This window comes from Macaca nemestrina, chromosome X (assembly GCF_043159975.1).
Source record: "Macaca nemestrina isolate mMacNem1 chromosome X, mMacNem.hap1, whole genome shotgun sequence".
Lineage (NCBI taxonomy): Eukaryota > Metazoa > Chordata > Mammalia > Primates > Cercopithecidae > Macaca > Macaca nemestrina.
This window is the reverse complement of record NC_092145.1, coordinates 128,683,749-128,702,815: the sequence shown is the minus strand read 5'-3', so window position 1 is coordinate 128,702,815 and position 19,067 is coordinate 128,683,749. Positions and strand designations below refer to the sequence as shown.

The 19,067-nt window shown below is 38.2% G+C and overlaps 1 protein-coding gene across 13 annotated transcripts in view; it reads right to left on the bottom strand.

Moving 5' to 3' along the window:
* LOC105490348 (dystrophin) overlaps positions 1 to 19,067 on the bottom strand; it is a 2,266,916-nt gene that overhangs the window by 702,684 nt on the left and 1,545,165 nt on the right. For all 13 annotated transcript variants that reach the window (XM_071089080.1, XM_071089088.1, XM_071089087.1 and 10 more), the window contains one exon: positions 7,678 to 7,786. In XM_071089080.1, the coding sequence (XP_070945181.1) occupies positions 7,678 to 7,786 (109 nt within the window). The remainder of the gene's footprint in view (positions 1 to 7,677; positions 7,787 to 19,067) is intronic.

The following is a 19,067-nucleotide window of genomic DNA, read 5'->3' as shown; positions in this document are numbered from 1 at the left end:
ATTGATTCTTCCTATCCATGAGCATGGTATGTTCTTAAAGCAACGGCAGCAAAAGCCAAAATTGACAAATGGGATCTCATTAAACTAAAGAGCTTCTGCACAGCAAAAGAAACTACCATCAGAGTGAACAGGTAACCTACAGAATGGGAGAAAATTTTTGCAATCTACTCATCTGACAAAGGGCTAATATCCAGAACCTACAAAGAACTCAAACAAATTTACAAGAAAAAAACAAACAACCCCATCAAAAAGTGGGCAAAGGATATGAACAGACATTTCTCAAAAGAAGACATTCATACAGCCAACAGACACATGAAAAAATGCTCATCATCACTGGCCATCAGAGAAATGCAAATCAAAACCACAATGAGATACCATCTCACACCAGTTAGAATGGCGATCATTAAAAAGTCAGGAAACAACAGGTGCTGGAGAGGATGTGGAGAAATAGGAACACTTTTACACTGTTGGTGGGATTGTAAACTAGTTCAACCATTATGGAAAACAGTATGGCGATTCCTCAAGGATCTAGAACTAGATGTACCATATGACCCAGCCATCCCATTACTGGGTATATACCCAAAGGATTATAAATTATGCTGCTATAAAGACACATGCACATGTATGTTTATTGCAGCACTATTCACAATAGCAAAGACTTGGATTCAACCCAAATGTCCATCAGTGACAGATTGGATTAAGAAAATGTGGCACATATACACCATGGAATACTATGCAGGCATAAAAAAGGATGAGTTTGCGTCCTTTGTAGGGACATGGATGCAGCTGGAAACCATCATTCTTAGCAAACTATCGCAAGAACAGAAAACCAAACACCGCATGTTCTCACTCATAGGTGGGAACTGAACAATGAGATCACTTGGACTCAGGAAGGGGAACATCACACACCGGGGCCTATCATGGGGAGGGGGGAGGGGGGAGGGAATGCATTGGGAGTTATACCTGATGTAAATGACGAGTTGATGGGTGCAGCACAGCAACATGGCACAAGTATACATATGTAACAAACCTGCACGTTATGCACATGTACCCTACAACTTAAAGTATAATAATAATAAATAAATTAAAAAAAAAAAAAAAAAGAACAGTTCCCCCGCACATGCTCTCTTGTCTGCTGTCATGTAAGACGTGCCTTTGCTCCTCCTTCACCTTCTGCCATGATTGTGAGGCCTCCCCAGCCATGTGGAACTGTGAGTCCATTAAACTTCTTCTTCCTTTATAAATTACCCAGTCTCGGGTATTTCTTCATAGCAGTATGAAAACTATGAAGACTAACACATTTATCCTCCAGCTTCTGTCCATTGGTTAAGTGCCATTCCAGAGATACCTCCTCCCCAGCTTCCGGCCTGCTCTGCAAGAGGGTGAGCTACTCCTACAGCCAGAGAAAGGACTCAGGTAGAGTCACAGGTACTTGTAGTTAGAAGCTTCACGGTTTACAGGAAGGATGAGTGCTAAGGGGAAATGGGTAGTCCACTAAGGATCAAATCTATCTTACCTGCTTTGTTTCTGTAAAGTGTCATTGGAGCACAGCTGTGTCCCTTTATTTAGGTATTGTCTGTGGCTTTTAGTATACAATGACAGAGTTGACCACATGACCCATAAAGCAGAAAATATTTAGTATCTGGTCCTTTGCAGAAACAGTGTGTTGATCCCTTATATAGTTGGTAGCACAACTGAGATATTAGAATTTAGGCTTGTTGACCTCCAGTGCTGTGCTTTCCTAATTACACTTGAGACTTGCTCTCTCCAAACTTAATTACAGGAAGAGATGATTTTACCAGTGTTTAATCAACTAGAAACCTCTATTAACTGGCTCTTCTATATGTCTACATACAATGGGTTATTCATTCTATAGTTATTACCAAGAGACATTTGAATCAAATATCCTGATTTGGAGTCTTCACATTAAGCATGTCTATATGCAATTTCTTTCAAAAATGCTAAATCGGGTATTGTAGAACATTAATGTTCTCAGAACCAGCAGTTTGTGGATAAGAAAGGATTCACATTGATATTTACAACCAGATTTGCTGGCTCTTTGCCTCCATCTGCCATGCAGGCCTTCAGACCCATGCAAAGTCCTGTCTACCTCAATGGTTCTGAAAGTCTCTAGAGGAACTTAGGGCTTTTCTTCTCACAGGTCTCATCCAGGAACATTGAACAGCTCTGCAGGGCAAATACTGCCTGGTTTAGTGTGCTGTCCATCTCCTTGGACATGGAACTTCTAAGCTATAACATCCTTGGGGTGGGGGGATGCAGAGTAGAGGTGCTAAAATAAGATGGATTTCCCTTTAGATTCACAGCACGGGACCTCATTGGAATCCCACTCCTTGCTGAACACAGCAGAAGGGATGAATTTGTTCTTACCCACTCACTGTGTGTCTGTGGTAGTAGTTCTCAAAGCATAGTCCAGCATCAGCATAACCTAGGAACTTTTCAGAGATGCAAGTCTTGGCTGGGCACAGTGGCTCACACCTGTAATCCCAGCACCATGGGAGGCTGAGGTGGGTGGATCACCTGAGGTCAGGAGTTTGAGACCAGCCTGACCAACATGGTGAAACCCTGTCTCTACTAAAAATACAAAAAGTAGCCGGGCGTGTTGGCGGGTGCCTGTAATCCTAGCTACTCAGGAGGCTGAGGCAGGAGAATCGCTTCAACCCAGGAGGCAGAGGTTGCTGTGAGCCGAGATTGCACCACTGCACTCCAGCCTGGGTGACAGAGCAAGACTCAGTCACAAAAAAAAAAAAAAAAAAAGAGAGAGAGAGAGAGAGAGAAAGAGAGAGAGAGAGAGAGAGAGATATGCAAGTCTCACCCCAGAGCTAGTAAATCAGAAACTCTGGGGTTGAAGCCCAGTAATCTATACTTCGCTAAGAACTGGGTGGTTGTAACACATGGTAATTTTTGAGAATCACTGAAATAGAGCATTGGATTCAGACCAACACTTTTGATCTCCAGTTTCCCCCCTTTTCCCCAATGTAGTGATTTGTGTATAAATATGGTGACAATAAAACCTTCCATCCCAACATGCATACCCCTTTGACATGTAATGTGACAGCTCCTCCTTTCAAGAGATGAAGTAATTTCCCCATCTCTTGAATTTGGGCTGATCTTTTGACATGCTTTGACCAATAGAACTTAGCAGAAGTAATGTACAAGTTTCAAAACCTAGGCATCAGGAGATCTTGTAGCTTCCACTCTCCCTCTCTTGGAACACTGCCCTGAGAATAGCATGTAATGAAACCTAGTCTAGCCTATAGGACGATGAGTGGCTTTATGAAGAACCAAGGTTCTCCAATCAACAGCCAGCTGTCAGATATCTGAGAGAGTCCATTTTAGACCATCTAGCTCCTGTTCACTTGCTAGATAACTGCATCCACATAAATAACAGCAAGCAAGACCATCAGAATAACTATTCAGCTAATCACAGAGCAAACTTCAGACGCACAGAATTATGAGCAATAAATAACTCTTGTTTTAAACTGTTAAGTTTTGGGGTGCTTTTATGCAACAATAGAAACTGATATGGACAGGTATCCAAGCAACAAGAATTGCAAGGTTTTTTTTTTCCAGCATGTTGATTTGTCCTGAAAATTAAAACAATTTATACTGTTCAGGCAAGGCCACCCCATTATAATTTATAATTTAAGTAAGCAGCCACAAGGTAGTTTGGTTTAGTGTTCATAAAACAAAACAAGCAACTTTAGGCCTCAGCTTCTACATCTATAAAAGGAGAATATTCAACTAGATAATAATTGCAGTAATTATTCCAAGTTTGGATTTCTATGGTTCTAAGAAATTCAAATAGAGTGAACCAATTTTTTCTACTTCTTAAGTAGAAAAAACACAGAAACAGGCCAGGCATGGTGGCTCACACCTGTAATCCCAGCACTTTGAGAGGCTGAGGTAGGTGGATCACTTGAGGTCAGGAGTTTAAGACCAGCCTGATCAACATGGAGAAACTCCATCTCTATCAAAAATACTAAAATTAGCTGGGTGTGGTGGGGTGCACCTGTATCCCAGCTACTTGGGAGGCTGAGGCAGGAGAATCACCAGAACCTGAAAGGCAGAGGTTGCAGTGAACTGAGATCACACCACTGCACTCCAGCCTGGGCAACAAAGCACGATTCAGTCTCTCTCTCTCTCACACACAAGCACATGGAAAGGAGAGGAAAGGAGGGAGGAGGGGAGGGGAGAGGAGGGGAGGGGAGAGGAGGGGAGGGGAGAGGAGGGGAGGGGAGAGGAGGGGAGGGGAGGGGAGAGGAGGGGAGGGGAGAGGAGGGGAGGGGAGGGAAGAGGAGGGGAGGGGAGGGAAGGGGAGGGGAGGGGAGGGGAGGGGAGAGGAGAGACAGGAGAGGAGAGGACACAGAAACATATATCACTTTTACTCCAGATATGTTTAAGATTGAGTTAAATTATATTAACTGCTGGCCAGCTGCATCCATATCTGTAATTTTCCATTAGGTTCTTGGACAGAGAGATAGTGTAAAGCATAGCGACAAAACAAAACACAGGCTTTGGAGCTTGACACACGTGGACTGAAACCCTTGCTTGCTTGCTTTCCAGCTGTGTGGCCTTAATCTAGCTATTTCCCCTCTAAACTTTGGGGTCCTTAATCTTTAAAAATTATCTATAACCATATGTTCTTTGAAATTATTTTCAGGATAAAGACATATATGTTAAAGCTACACATATATGTGTAGCTTCTACACATTCAATAGTAGGACTGCAATGGAAAAATTTTACTATAATGAATTATAAATTCTATTCTATTGTAATATAGTACATGAAATAATAAACATACACAAGAAGCATAATACAAATTAGATTTTCTTTTTTTATATTGCATTTATATCTGATTAACCTCCTGCAAGTCAGGAAGTCAGGAATAGAAACAATTCTTTATTCTGATATTTGAACCACCACAGTAAAGAAAAAAGAAAAGCCTTATTTTAATAAAAGCTGCTCTGGATCTAAATGACTACCTGTTGATTTTTTTCATTCAACATTTGTGTATTTAACATCTTGACTTTATGCCCAGATCTGTTTCAGTGTGCTAAAGAGGATGAAAAGCACCTGCTTTTGAGAAAAATTCCTCTTTCTCTTACTTCTTTTTTAGCTACTACCACAACTCTGCCAGCTGTCACCAATAGCTTTGAGCTGAGGGCATTCCCAGACTCTCCACACTGGCAGCAATGTGGAGGGCGTAGGAGAAGACAAGAGTGGTAGGGGGTGTTGAGACCCTCGTGTTGGGGAGAAGGAAGTAGGGCAGTGCTATGAAAGATGAATATCTCTCATGGCTTCCATCACACTTCCCCTGACCCACTCCTCTAGTTTTACTGATCTCCTTAATATTCTGCCATCTTGTTCCTACTTCAGTATCATTGCTCAGTCTTTTCTTTCCCTGCCTGTAATAATTTTCCCAGAGATACACCAGGCTCACTTCCTCACTTACATCAGTTTTCTGATGTTCTCTTAATAGACAAGCTTCCCTGACCACACGATAGACAATAATACCCTCATGATGTCTCCCTGCTTAGTTGTTCTCTGTAATGGTGTTTCTCAAACGTCAATGTGCACAGGATTCACTTGGGGATTCTATTAAAATGCAGATTGTGATTCAGTGGGTCTAGGATAGGGGCCTCAGATTCTACATGTCTAACAAATACCACTGACATCAATCTGTAGACTACACTCTACAGTACTTACAATTATTGAGACAGTATATATTTTCTTCATTAGTTTATTACATATATTACATAAAACATATATTACAATAAAACATATATTGTAATATATGTTTTATGAAAGGAGGGACTTATCTTATTCTATGCTGTACTCGCAGCACCAGTATGATGCTCAACACATGGAAGTTAATAAATATTTATTAAGTGGATGAATTATATATGTTGCTGGAAATCAAAACTGGAACTTTGAATGTCTTTTTCTTATAAACATTATTGTTACATTTAGATAAAATACACATTAAATGAATTTCAGTGCCCTGGTTTTGGAGCCTTCCTACCATGTGTAAAGTGGCTTATATGGGACATAAACCCATAAGTTCAGAGTTTAACAAACTTATAAAGAATCGTTGGAACATAATCTCTTCATAGAGTTTATGTCTGAGTCTGAGGCTGAACATGTCAGGGACAGCCAGAAAACAGACACCAATAAATGATAATATAGGAACAAACTATGCATATTCGCTGAGGGAACCAAAAATTAGAGCTCATAAAAAGAAATAAACCTGACATAGTTAGTTGAATATAACCCTGATATAGCAATTTTAGTGTCCCAGATTGACAAAAAGAAAAAAAAAACAAACAAAACCATAATGCTTGCATATCTTTTCAAGTCTCCAAAGTCGTTAAATCTAACTCTGATGACTTCTGAGAAATCCCAGGGGACACATGAGATGCACTGTCCTCAGATTGTAGGGCTTCTTTTAATCCAAGCACTATGCCTTCTAATGAATTATGATTGTGCTACCCCAGCTGTGATTCTTCCAGTTCAGTATTTTTCTACTTGACATAAAATAAAAATCAACTTTACCTGAAGAACCAGTCACCATGCTTTAATGCTTCAATCATTTGATCTTTGAAAAGTAGACAAGGCAAAACAAAACAAAACAAAACAAAACAAAACAAAACAAAAAAAACACCCAAAGATGTTTTTAGTTCTGCCTAATTATAGAATGGTACAGCAAAGAAGTTTTCTGGCTTTTTTCCCCTGAGAGTCAAAGCCAGCATTAACATTGCCATGAGAATGTATGAATACCTTCTATCAACAACTGAATAGGAAGGAAAATAAAATAGACTGAAAATATGCAGTGAAAACAAAAGTTAAAACTACAGCTAAACGAAGAAATATTCCTCCCCCAAGTCAGCTTGTGGTCCTCACAATCCTTTTTTCTTTTACTTGAACTAAAAATGGAAGAGCTCTTAAATTGTTTGCAAATGGGACAGGGAGAGGTGCTAATAGGACTGTGTGTGTTTCTGTGGTTTCTATGATTCTTTTAGCCATATTTGAAGAATATTGTCTAAATGATATAGGATTTGTTGAGATGGCATCTTCATGTAGTGTTAGTGGATAATCTGGCAGTTCACCCTGAGTCTCTCTTCAGGGACAATGCACACATCCTTGGATGCTAGGAATATTGGTTGTTAAGGGTGTTTCTTACTAAGAATTGCCTTCGGCCTCAGAAAACTTGTCCAAGTTGTCCTTCCACTGTCAGGCAGCAGCCAGCCCATGGCCAATGGCTGGCTGGATCAGAAATACAAAGTCCAGGCCCACTGCCTGTAATTCAGGACAGCTCTGCAGAGCCAGCCCAGATGTAGGGCTCCTGTGAGACTGGCTTAGGCCTCTGTTGCAGCCAACTCATGTTTCAGACTCTCCCACAATCTCCCTGGTACTCTTCTCTTCCTTATGGGTGTATCTCCAGAGAACACTCCCCATATCCCATTGTCATACAACATTTTGAATCAGAGTCAATTTCCAAGGAATGTACTCTAAGACTTTTTGCATAGTCAACAACACAAAGCTTTATCTCTATCTTCAGAATTGAAACAAATTTTCTCTCTCACCCAGACATCACTTCATAGTTGTGCTTTTGAATAAATAGCTAAAGCCAAAGAGAATGGGATCCAGTATACTTACAGGCTCCAACAGTGGTCAGTCCAGGAGCTAGGTCAGGCTGCTTTGCCCTCAGCTCTTGAAGTAAATGGTTTACCGTCTTCCACTCAGAGCTCAGGTCTTCTAATTTCCTCTTTAATAGAAAAGCGTACACATTACTTATTCGATTAACACTCTGAAGATAACTTAATTCATGAACATCTTAATTCATTTGGTGAATATATTATTGAATTTCTATTATATTTTACTTCTAAATTAACTTTAGTGGGTAGAATTTTTTTAAAGGAATTATAATTATTTTAGCCAACTACCCTACAAATATTTATCGATTGCTCCATATAAACTCTCCAGGCATAATTTTATTAAAAGGAAGTAGAGTGCAAACATTAATGAAAACAAACCAACAAAAAACAGTTCCCTCTCAGCAACTGGCTTAATTCTTGAAGAGTATCTATTGTGGTTGCATACTAAAATTATCCAGACAAATTGAGAAAAATCCTAATGTACTGGCTCACTCCCGGTCAATTATATCAGAACCTCTTAAAGGGAGGGGCTGCAGTGGACATGGGAAGATGCTACTTAGAGCCCCCCTTCAAGGAAAGACTCTTGTTCTAGATGATGGAAATGATGTCACTAGACATTCTTCAGCTGTCAGTCCCTTCAGGGACTGCCTGAGCTGCAGAGAGCTGCCTTGTCCAAGGTCATGCCTTTTCCCCGGCAGCCCTCATTCAGTGACTGATCAATGTGAAGGTATAAAGGCCTGACTAATTTGGCTTAAAGCAGGACACGTTTGAAGAGGTATTTCAGCTGCAGAGTTCTCCGTGGCATAAGCCAAGCCTGTATTTGGCCAGTGGTGTGCTGGTAGATGTATATCAACTGGATCTCTGATCTCAGGGTGTTTAAAAACACCTTGTTTTTAGTGTTTGCCAATTTCTGTGGTGTAAATATTCCCACCACGGTTAAATTTAAATTACCAAGAAGATAACATCAAGTGCCTCAAAAAATGCCTGGCAATATAACAGTAGGCCATCCTGAGCTGGTTCCACCTCACTGGTTCAGCTAGCTATACGAGAAGTTATAGCCAGTAGAATGTGAGCAGAAGTGTTTGTCAGTTTGGGGCTGAGGCTTTGAAAAATTTAGTGAGGTTTCTACCTTTTTTTTCCTTTCCATTGTTGGAAGCAGAAGACTCTTGGGTCCTACAGCAAATCTTTACAACTTACTGGGGAGAGAATTAAGTCCTAATGCCCTAGAGCAGTTGTTCTAATACTTTAGGATCAACAGAATCACCTGGAGGCCTTGCTAATTGCTGCAGAGCAGCCCCAGAGTTCTGGATTTAGTAGATACTGGGTGGAGCCCAATAATCTGCATTTTTAACAATTTTCCAGGTGATGTTGATGCTGATTGTTCATGACAAAATCCTAAGTATCTATAATACCTAATCAGTTACCTGAGCATTTAACACAGACCAGTTATGTACCATTCTTGAGAACATAACAGACCCTCAGATCATTTTCAACAGGATTTCATTCTCTTGCGAAACCCTAGCAAAGAAAAGCTACCAAGGGAATGGCACGCAGAGGAAGAAGATGAACAGGACCTAGGTTTCTGCAATAACATATGTAAGCAAGAGAAAAACTCCTATTGTGTTAAGCCACTGAAATATTTAGTTCATTACAAGCAGCAATACCTTGCCAGTATAGTAGCGCTAGTCACAAAAGCTTTACCAGTGCCTATAAGAGATAATAGCTGCATTTTTATATCACTGTACGTTCTTATGCTTATGTTATAAGGAATATAAATAACTTTATTGATGTTGGGTTTGCTTAAAATAAATATATTAGCAGAAATTGCATTTCTAGTCTGAAGAATCAGAGTTGGAAAAGAGCCAGAAATTACAAACTCTTTAAAGTAAATAGGAATGGCAATGAACCCAACCTAACCGGAATGTTTTATACACACATTGTAGTTTAATGCTAATCATTAATTTAATGCTAATCATTTCAATGAAACCATTAATTTATTTATTCCAGAAAAAAAATTGTTTAGGTGCTCCTCAGTGCCAGACTTTGTGCCAGTTACTAAGTTCACAAAACTGAAGTTAGTAACCTCTAAGCATTCACAGGCATGTAAGTAAATTAGAACAGAGATTTTAGGAAAAAATAATGATTTCAACAAGACACCTTGGGGGAACACCGTAACTCAGCCTGGAGAGGTCAATAGGTTACCCACAAAAGCTAACATTTGAACTGATTTTGAAAGATAACTAAGAAGTTTTCAGAAGGGGCCATTCAAGTGCCAGGTGAAGAAAGGGCATTTCAGACAGAAGGAAAACCACGTGCAAAATGGCAAGAGGTATTGAGCCTTAAAAAAAAAAAAGCAGTGTGTCCTGGCTATCTAGACTACAGTGTTTATAAGTAATGATACAGAGCTGCAATAAGGCAATTTATTAAGGCCTTGTAATGTGGGGTTATCAGATTCTCTTCTAAAACCACAGAGTAGATGGAAGTGTTTAGAGAAGTAGAGCAATATGATACGATTCGTGTTTTGCATTGTGGAGGCTTTATCAGAAGGGTGCAGAGATGTGAGTTGCAAGGCTAACATGGTAATTGGAGTGGGAAGTGGTCCGCTGGACTGAAGGCTTTGGCCATACAGAAAAAGGTAAAGGTGTAGAGGGGTGTGTGTGTGTTTATTTTCTTGCCTTTGATAGTTGAGATTTTGAGCTGGTAAACGACGAAGAAAAACTTTCCATCAAATTGTTTCTTCCAGTTGTGGGATATGAGGTTTCTCTTCAAATAATCTGATCAATCTTTTATTCTTTAATTCATAGTACACCCCCCCCCACACACACTTTTTCTCCTTTTTCCTTTTTGCCTTTGTTAGATGCCCAGGCACGCCTCAGTACCAAGTGTTATCAGTACCAGCTCACATTCATTTACTTATCTGGAAAGAGGACTAACTTTCTAGCTCATTACAGATACCCCTTCCCCTTCCTCTCCACTTGGTTTTATGTGCCCACCCTATCTTAAACAGTCAAATGTTTAGCCAACCGGGATTAGTTTAGATTGTATGACCCGACCCCGGCCAATGGGGAAAGGGTACAGGACTTGCATCAGGAATAAAGGCTCTCGTGCCCCTTTGTTCAGGTGTGTTCTCATGGCAACTGGCCAAGGAGGCACCCCTCTGCGCAGAAGTAAAATTGCTTTGCTAAGAATCCTTTGTTTGAGTGTTCAATTTCCTTAGGATTTTGAGCCTTATTCCTAAAACAGTCTACCCTGTCAGTATGTGTCTTTCCAGTCAAGACTACATGCCCTTTGCAAGGCAGGACTGAGTCTTCTATGCCTTGTATGGTATTTTCTTTATATCCAATCCAGTGCTTCCTAATAAGAGGAGTTCAGTAAATATTTCTGAATTGAATAAAATTAAATAAAAATGGCTACTTGAATAAAGGAAAAGAGAAAGAGATAAATGAGTTTCTTTTTCCCCAACTTGACTTCAATGTGAACTACACACCATGAATGACTGTATGTGTGTGTGTGTGTGTATGTGTATATGTGTGTGTGTGTATATATATATATATATATATATATATATATATATATATATGGTACTTGAGGGAGCCTATGTAGGTTTTCCAGGTGTGCAATCATTTTATTAGGCTTATTTTTTTCTTTTGAGACAGGGTCTCGCTCTGTCACCCAGGCTGGAGAGCAGTGTCAAGATCTCGGCTCACTGCAGCCTTGACTTCCTAGGCAATCCTCCCACCTCAGCCTCCTGAGTAGCTGGGACTACAGGTGCATGCCACCCTGCCTGGATATATATATTTTTGCATTTTTATGTAGAGATGGGGTTTTGTCATGTTGCCCAGGCTGGTCTCAAACTCCTGGACTCAAGCAATCTGCCCATCCCAGCCTCCCAAAGTGCTGGAATTACAGGTGTGAGCCACCACGCCCAGCCTTATTAGGTTTTTATAAATCCTGAACCAAACTGTATTTAAAAAGTAATCTCACAGACTAGGGTCACAAATTCAGGTCCCTATAGGGACTAGGTTGTAACAAAGGGAAGAATAAGCCTTGTCTAAAACAGAGAGCTATAACTTCAGATGTGGCTGCTGACTGCCAACAGAAAGTGGGCATAAGTTAAAAAGCAAAAAACAGGAAAACAAACAAAAAACCTGGCTGATCATATTCCCTCATCAGTGTATACCGGAGAACTTTCTCTCACATTCTTAAGGTCATAAGGAAGTACAAGAAAGTTTGTTGCTGCATTGTGGGGAATTGAGGACAACATGGGTGTGTATGTGAAAGACATGGAAAAGGGTATATGTAGAGCAATGTGGATGGATTTTTTTATTTTTTTGAGATGGAGTTTTACTGTTGTTGCCCTGGCTGGAATGTAGTGGCGTGATCTTGGCTCACTGCAACTTTCGCCTCCTGGGTTCAAGTGATTCTCCTGCCTCAGCCTCCCGGTAGCTGGGATTACAGGCTGGCACCACCACACCTGGATAATTTTTGTATTTTGTATTTCACCATGTTGGCCAGGCTGCCTCCAACTCCTGACCTCAGGTGATCTGCCCATCTTGGCCTCCCAGTGTGCTGGGATTGCAGGCGTAAGCCACTGCGCCTGGCAGTGGATGGATCTTTAAAACACAATTATGAACGTTTGAAAAGCTAAAAAAACAAGATTTATAGTACAATGTAGCTTTTATAAATTTAAAATATACTTATAAATAATATTACATATTTTAAAAGGATAAAGCAGGAAAGAAATGGGAATAGAGATATTGTCATATTTCAGTAATTTTGCTAATTGGTTATTAAACATAACCATTAATATAAATTAAATTTTATAAATATAAAACTGTGCTAAGAACAAAACATAATATATAGTAAGAATTCATCACTTCCTAATTTAACTATCATCAGTGCTCTTGAGATTATATCTATCGTGTCTGACATCAAGTCAAATCAAGGCTTTCAATGTTTTTATCCAGAATGCATGATGTTAACATTTACTAGCATATCAATACATGTAACTTTTTTATTTATTAAAAATCAGTCTTGAACCTAAAAGCAAACAAAATATAATGCCTCTGATTAGTCAGGAAAACCACCCTTGAAAGTCATCACTCATGGAAGATATTTTTCTGTCCTGACATCAGAACCTAAACACTAAAAATTAAATATTGTAAGGCACTAGTGAGTAATATATTTGATCTTCTGGTTTCCTTGTGAAGTTTCTATAACTCTACAAAGACAGAACACTAAAAGCAATGAGAAGTAACCATTCTGATAACAGAAAGTAGCAATAGGAGACAATGAACATAAAAAACTTAAAACTGAGAAATGTGGTAATTTTAGTCATTTATCAATGAAATGACAGTTCAACATGTGATGAAATCTCATCCTATGCCATTTAATTTATAGGAAATCACCTATATGTGCTGAGAGAGAGAGAAAAGGAGAGACAGTGATAGATTTGGGATTGATTTAAATACTGCTGGGGGTATGCCCATCTTTCTACTCAGTAAGCAGAGAGATCAAAGTTCGTTGTTTCTACCAGTTGACTTGGGTTCCACTTTCTTCTCATGGTGTAAGTATCTCAGTGATTTGAGTTTGCTTTAATATTTAAAGGTATTTATTTATCTTACAGTCTAGCTTCTGAAAGCAAATCAACCACTTCAACTGGGTCTCAACTGAAGAAACAGTGCTTTGAATTTCATGTTCCTCATATATCACTGTATCACTAAACAGAGCAAAAATTGATGTGATAACGACATCCCTGAAAATTAAGAAAAGTTAATTTACCTTGGCATTTAGAATCAGAAGTCTTGAGTTTCATTCCTAATTCACTGGTTGTATGATCCTTGGAAAATCAGATGGGTCACTAAGATTTATCATCCTTGAAACATGGATATAATACTACCACGTAACTCATAGCTTTGTGAGTTAGAGATATAAAATATCTATCTCTAAATGAGATATTTTATATGGTAAAAACGCTGTGAACTGGAAAGCACTATAAATTTGTTGGTCAGATATTATGCACTGTTTAATGAAGCAAAACAGAAGATATTCAAGAAAAGTTTTCATTAAAATAGTTACAATAAAAATTTTTCAGTGCTTTATGAAAGGGCTAGGTTTTAGTTACCTAGAAAATAACATGTTTGTGCATGCAATTTCTCTTTTATTAATACATAAACTCTAAATAGTCTGTCCATTTGGTCAAATATTATCTTTCCCACTCTTATCTCCAGATAGGTAAATGAGGGGTTACCATAATCTCTAATGTAGAGGTGGATTTTTAAAATTAAATGGCACTCCCATCTGTCCATTTGGTCAAATATTATCTTTCCCACTCTTATCTCCAGATAGGTAAATGAGGGGTTACTATAATCTCTAACGTAGAGGTGGATTTTTAAAATTAAATGACACTCCCAATGTACCACAAATGTCTGAGGACGTTGCAATGGGTCAAAGGTTCAATAAGCTCAGAACTGTATAATTTCTAATCTTTTATAATTATTAGCAAATACTTATGAAATGACTACAGTTTTTGATTTAGCTAATCACAAAAACAATCTTGCTACTTTTCCAAGAATTTGGTGTACTGTAGAGTTGAAATGGATTATTTATATATTATGCAAGTTCTTTTTTGTTTTGCTTCATTTTGTTTTTCACTTCTCTGGCATTTGCCCATGTTTTCAATTCTCTCATCATTCAAGCTGTAAAATTTATCTGCATAACAGAAAAATGTTTGGCTGTAGTAACTAGTCAGGTGTTCATCATATAATAATCTTTAAGCAATGCTCAATAAAAATCTGTAAAAGGTAACATTTTGCTATACATGTTAATCATCTATAAGCAAATTTAAGGAAATCAAATATGTACTTAAGTCCCAACTTATTTAAATAGCAAATCAGTGGGATAATAGCTATCAAGTCCTATTCTTGACTACATCTCTATAATTTTAAAACTTTGAATATGCTAACTAAATTGCAGGTCCAAGGTTTTCTGCACAAGAGCTCCAAACTCAACAATCAGAGTGAATTCATGTTCCACCAAAATGGATAAACTTTGGGAGTACTTTTTTTGTAAATGGAAAAATTAGATTCATTATAGATGACTTTTGCAGCTGAGCATTATTCTCCATTGTATATACTTTGCTTGAAAATATTCATTAAATGTTAAGACAACTATATCACACTATGAAATTTCTTGTTTATGAAGAACAGGAATTAGTTACAAGAAAAAGTGATTTCTGAATATAACTTTCCTTTTAAAATTTAAAATGGATAAATATTTAAGGTGATAGATACTGCAATCACTCTGATTTGATCATTATATATTATATGCTCGTATCAAAATATGACTTGTGGTAAAAGGACAGAAAAGGATATTCCACGCAAATAGGAACCAAAAGCAAGCAGGAATAGCTTTATATCAGACAAAACAGGCTTTAAAGCAACGATAGTAAACCAAAGATAAAGAAAGACATTGTATAATGATAAAAGGATTAGTTCCACAAGAAGATATTTACTACAATACTCAATTTATATGCATCCAACACTGGTGCTCTTAGCTTTATAAAACAATAGTACTAGACCTAAGAAATGAGATAGACAACAACGCAATAATAGTGGGGGACTTCAATACTCCACTTACAGCACTAGACAGGTCATTGAAAGAAAAACTCAACAAAGAAACAATGGACTTAAATTATGCCCTAGAACAAATGGACTTAACAGATATCTGCAGAACATTCTTCCCAACAATTGCAGAATATACATTCTTATCAGCGGATGAAACATTCTCCAAGACAGGTCATACAAGAGGCCACAAAAAAGTCTTAATAAACTTAGGAAAATCAAAATCATATCAAGTATCTTCTCAGACCACAGTGGAATAAAACTAAAAATCAACTCCTAAAGGAAAAAACTACACAAACACATGGAAATTAAGCTCTTGAATGATTTTGGGGTTAACAATGAAATTGAGATGGAAATTAAAATATTTTTTGAAATGAATAGTGACACAATTTATTACAACCTCTGAGATACAGCAAAAACAGTGCTAAGAGGAAAGCTCATAGTGTTAAATACCTACATCAAAAATTCTGAAAGAGCACAAATTGACAACCTAATGTCACATTTCAAGGAACTAGAGAAACAAGAACAAACTAAACTCAAGGCCAGCGGAAGAAAAGAAATAACAAAGATCAAAGCAGAACTAAATGAAGTTGAAACAAAAAAATACAAAATATAAATGAAACAAAAAGCTAGTTCTTTGAAAAGATAAACAAAATTGATAGACCATTAGGAGGATTAACCAAGGAAAGAAGAGAGAAGAGTCAAATAAGCTCAAGTAGAAATGAAACTGGAAACACTACAGCCCACATCACAAAAATACAAAAGATCATTCACTACTACTATGAACACCTTTATGCACACAAACTAGAAAATCCAGAGGAAATGGATAAATTCGTGGAAACATACAACCCTCCTAGTTTAAATCAAGAAGAAACAGAAACCCTGAACACTTCGGCTGGGCGCGGTGGCTCACGTCTGTAATCCTAGCACTTTGGGAGGCTGAGGCGGGCAGATCACGAGGTCAGGAGTTTGAGACTAGCCTGGCCGACATAGTGAAACTCCGACTCTACTAAAAATACAAAAATTAGCTGGGCGTGGTGGTGAGCACCTGTAATCTCAGCTACTTGGGAGGCTGAGGCAGGAGAATTGCTTGAAACCGGAAGGTAGAGGTTGCAGTGAGCCGAGATCGTGCCACAGCACTCCAGCCTGGGCGAAAGAGCAAAACTCCGTCTCAAAAAAAAAAAAAAAAAAGTAACCCTGAACACATCAATAATGAGCAGCCACATTGAATCAGTAATTTAAAAATTGCCAAATAAAAGCCCAGGACCAGATGAATTCACAGCTGAATTCTACCAGACATTCAAAGAAGAATTGGTACCAATTATACTGAAACTATTTCAAAAGATAAAGAGGGAATCCTCCCTAAATCATTCTATGAAGTCAGTATCACCCTAATACCAAAACCAGAAAAGGACGTACAAAAAAGAAAGCAGCAGCACAAAAATAGCAGCAAAATTTGCAATTGTAAGATACGGAACCAACCCAAGTGTCCATCGACCAATGAATGGATAAAGAAAATGTGGTATCTATATACCATAGAATATTACTCAGACATAAAAAGGAATTTCTTTTGCAGCAACTTGAATGGAGCTGGCGGCCATTATTCCAAGTAAAGTAACTCAGGAATGGAAAACTAAATACCGTATGTTCTCCCTCATAAGTGGGAGCTAAGCTTTGAGGATACAAAGACATACAGAGTGATATAATGGACTTTGGGGACTCTAAGTGGGGAGCTTGGGAGTGAGGTAAGGGATAAAAGACTATTTATTGGGTACAATGTATACTACTCAGGTAATGGATACATAAAAAAATTTCAGAACTTGCCACTATAGAACTCATCCATGTAACCAAAAACCACCTGTACCCCCAAAACTACTGAAATTACAAAAAATAAGCAAAATATCACTTGTACCCCACATATAAATATGTACAATTATACATATATAAAATTAAATATAAAAAGTGTTTTAAGAAATTAACAGTTTCCTAAGATAGCTACAATTGTGGGTGCTTTCTTGCCTCATATTTTGGGATATTTAAAAAATATTAAATGATTTTTATGTTTTCTATCATTAAGATAAGGAAAAAAGCCTTCTAGAAATATTATTTGATGTAGAATAAGGGAAAATAATGTATTTGTTTTATACAATCATAAAAATATCATTTGTTTAAAAAAGTAAACTAGAATATAGTTTAAACTCTGAGTTTGAGATTTTCAAAATTTAAAAATATATCTTGTGTCAATGGTAGGCATGCAATTAATATCTACTGAATAAATAAAGGACTCTACCTACGGCTGTACACATACAGGCATACATTTGAATACTGTAATTGAAACATCTATGTCTCTTTGTCTGTCTTTTTAAGTGTAATTAATACAACTGAGGACAAGAGGTGAAATTCAAATCTCTAAAATGCTTCCCTAATTTCAGCATGAGCTACCAAGCATATGAGATTTTTCACTCAAATGTTTTCTCAGAAAAGAAAGTTGGCTCATATTCAAGACTACCTCTTATGTCTCAATTATTTTATTCTGAACCACAATGTTGTATATTAGCCTGAAATAACCTCAAGAGATGTGATGCTTATATAAGTACTCTGACAGAATTTGCTTAATTAAAAAGGGAGGCAAAGCAAGTTGATAAATCTTGAGCAATCATTCCTAATGTATAGCTTCACAATCACTTGGAGACCATTGTAAACAAGTCTTTTAAAGAATTTGTTAAAAAGCCAAACAATTTAAAAAGCAAAAACAACATGTGAGTCTATTGGGAAAATTTTTAAAAATCACATCTGGCTGGGTGCGGTGGCTCACGCCTGTAATCCCAGGACTTTGGGAGGCCGAGGCAGCCGATCACCTGAGGTCGGGAGTTTGAGACCAGCTTGACCAATGTGGAGAAACCCCATCTCTACTAAAAATACAAAATTAGCTGGGCGTGGTGGCGCATGCCTGTAATCCCAGCTACCTGGGAGGCTGAGGCAGGAGAATCGTTTGAACCTGGGAGGTAGAGGTTGCGGTGAGCCGAGATCCTGCCACCGCACTCTAGCCTGGGTAACAAAAAAGCAAAACTCTGTCTCAAAAACAAACAAACAAACAAACAAACAAAACTCATATCTATGAAAAATGAAAAAAACAGTTGTCCTAATATTTTGTGAATGGGTATTGAAGTTTGGGATAAAAATTTCAGTTACAGCATTGAGAACGTGAAAAATGGCCCTGCTGGTAGCTGGCAGCTGGCAGCTAGCTAGGCCATGATGGTCCCAGCTGGATGTTAAAAAACACTCATAGAAATAAACTAGGCAGACACAAGGCCACCCCATGGCCGTGTTTGAAACAAGACAGAGACAAGGCCTTTCTGCTATCACAGAAATGACTCATATGAGGCATTGCTGCTCCTTTACCAATGACGTGTCTAGCCCTACTTTAATCTCATCTTCTAGATAAACACTAAGATACCTAATCACTACATGGACTCTGTTTCTTGAAAGCATCTAATCCAGAAATGGCTTCTGCTTTCTGAATTCCTCCTTAGAATCATGCAACCAGCTGAGCTCTGTGAGAAGCTTTTTCCAACGCCCTCTTACTGACATGCCCACACTCTGTCTGAAGTGTTTTACGCTCTTGCTGCAACAAGGTAAATATTCTTAATTTGTTGATTACAGGTATATTGCTAGTAATCTTGGCCAGAGGGCTTTCAGAGTATTATGTGGGGATTCAAACAGTGCCATATTACAAATAACTTAGCAAGGTGACGAGCTCTAGAATTCT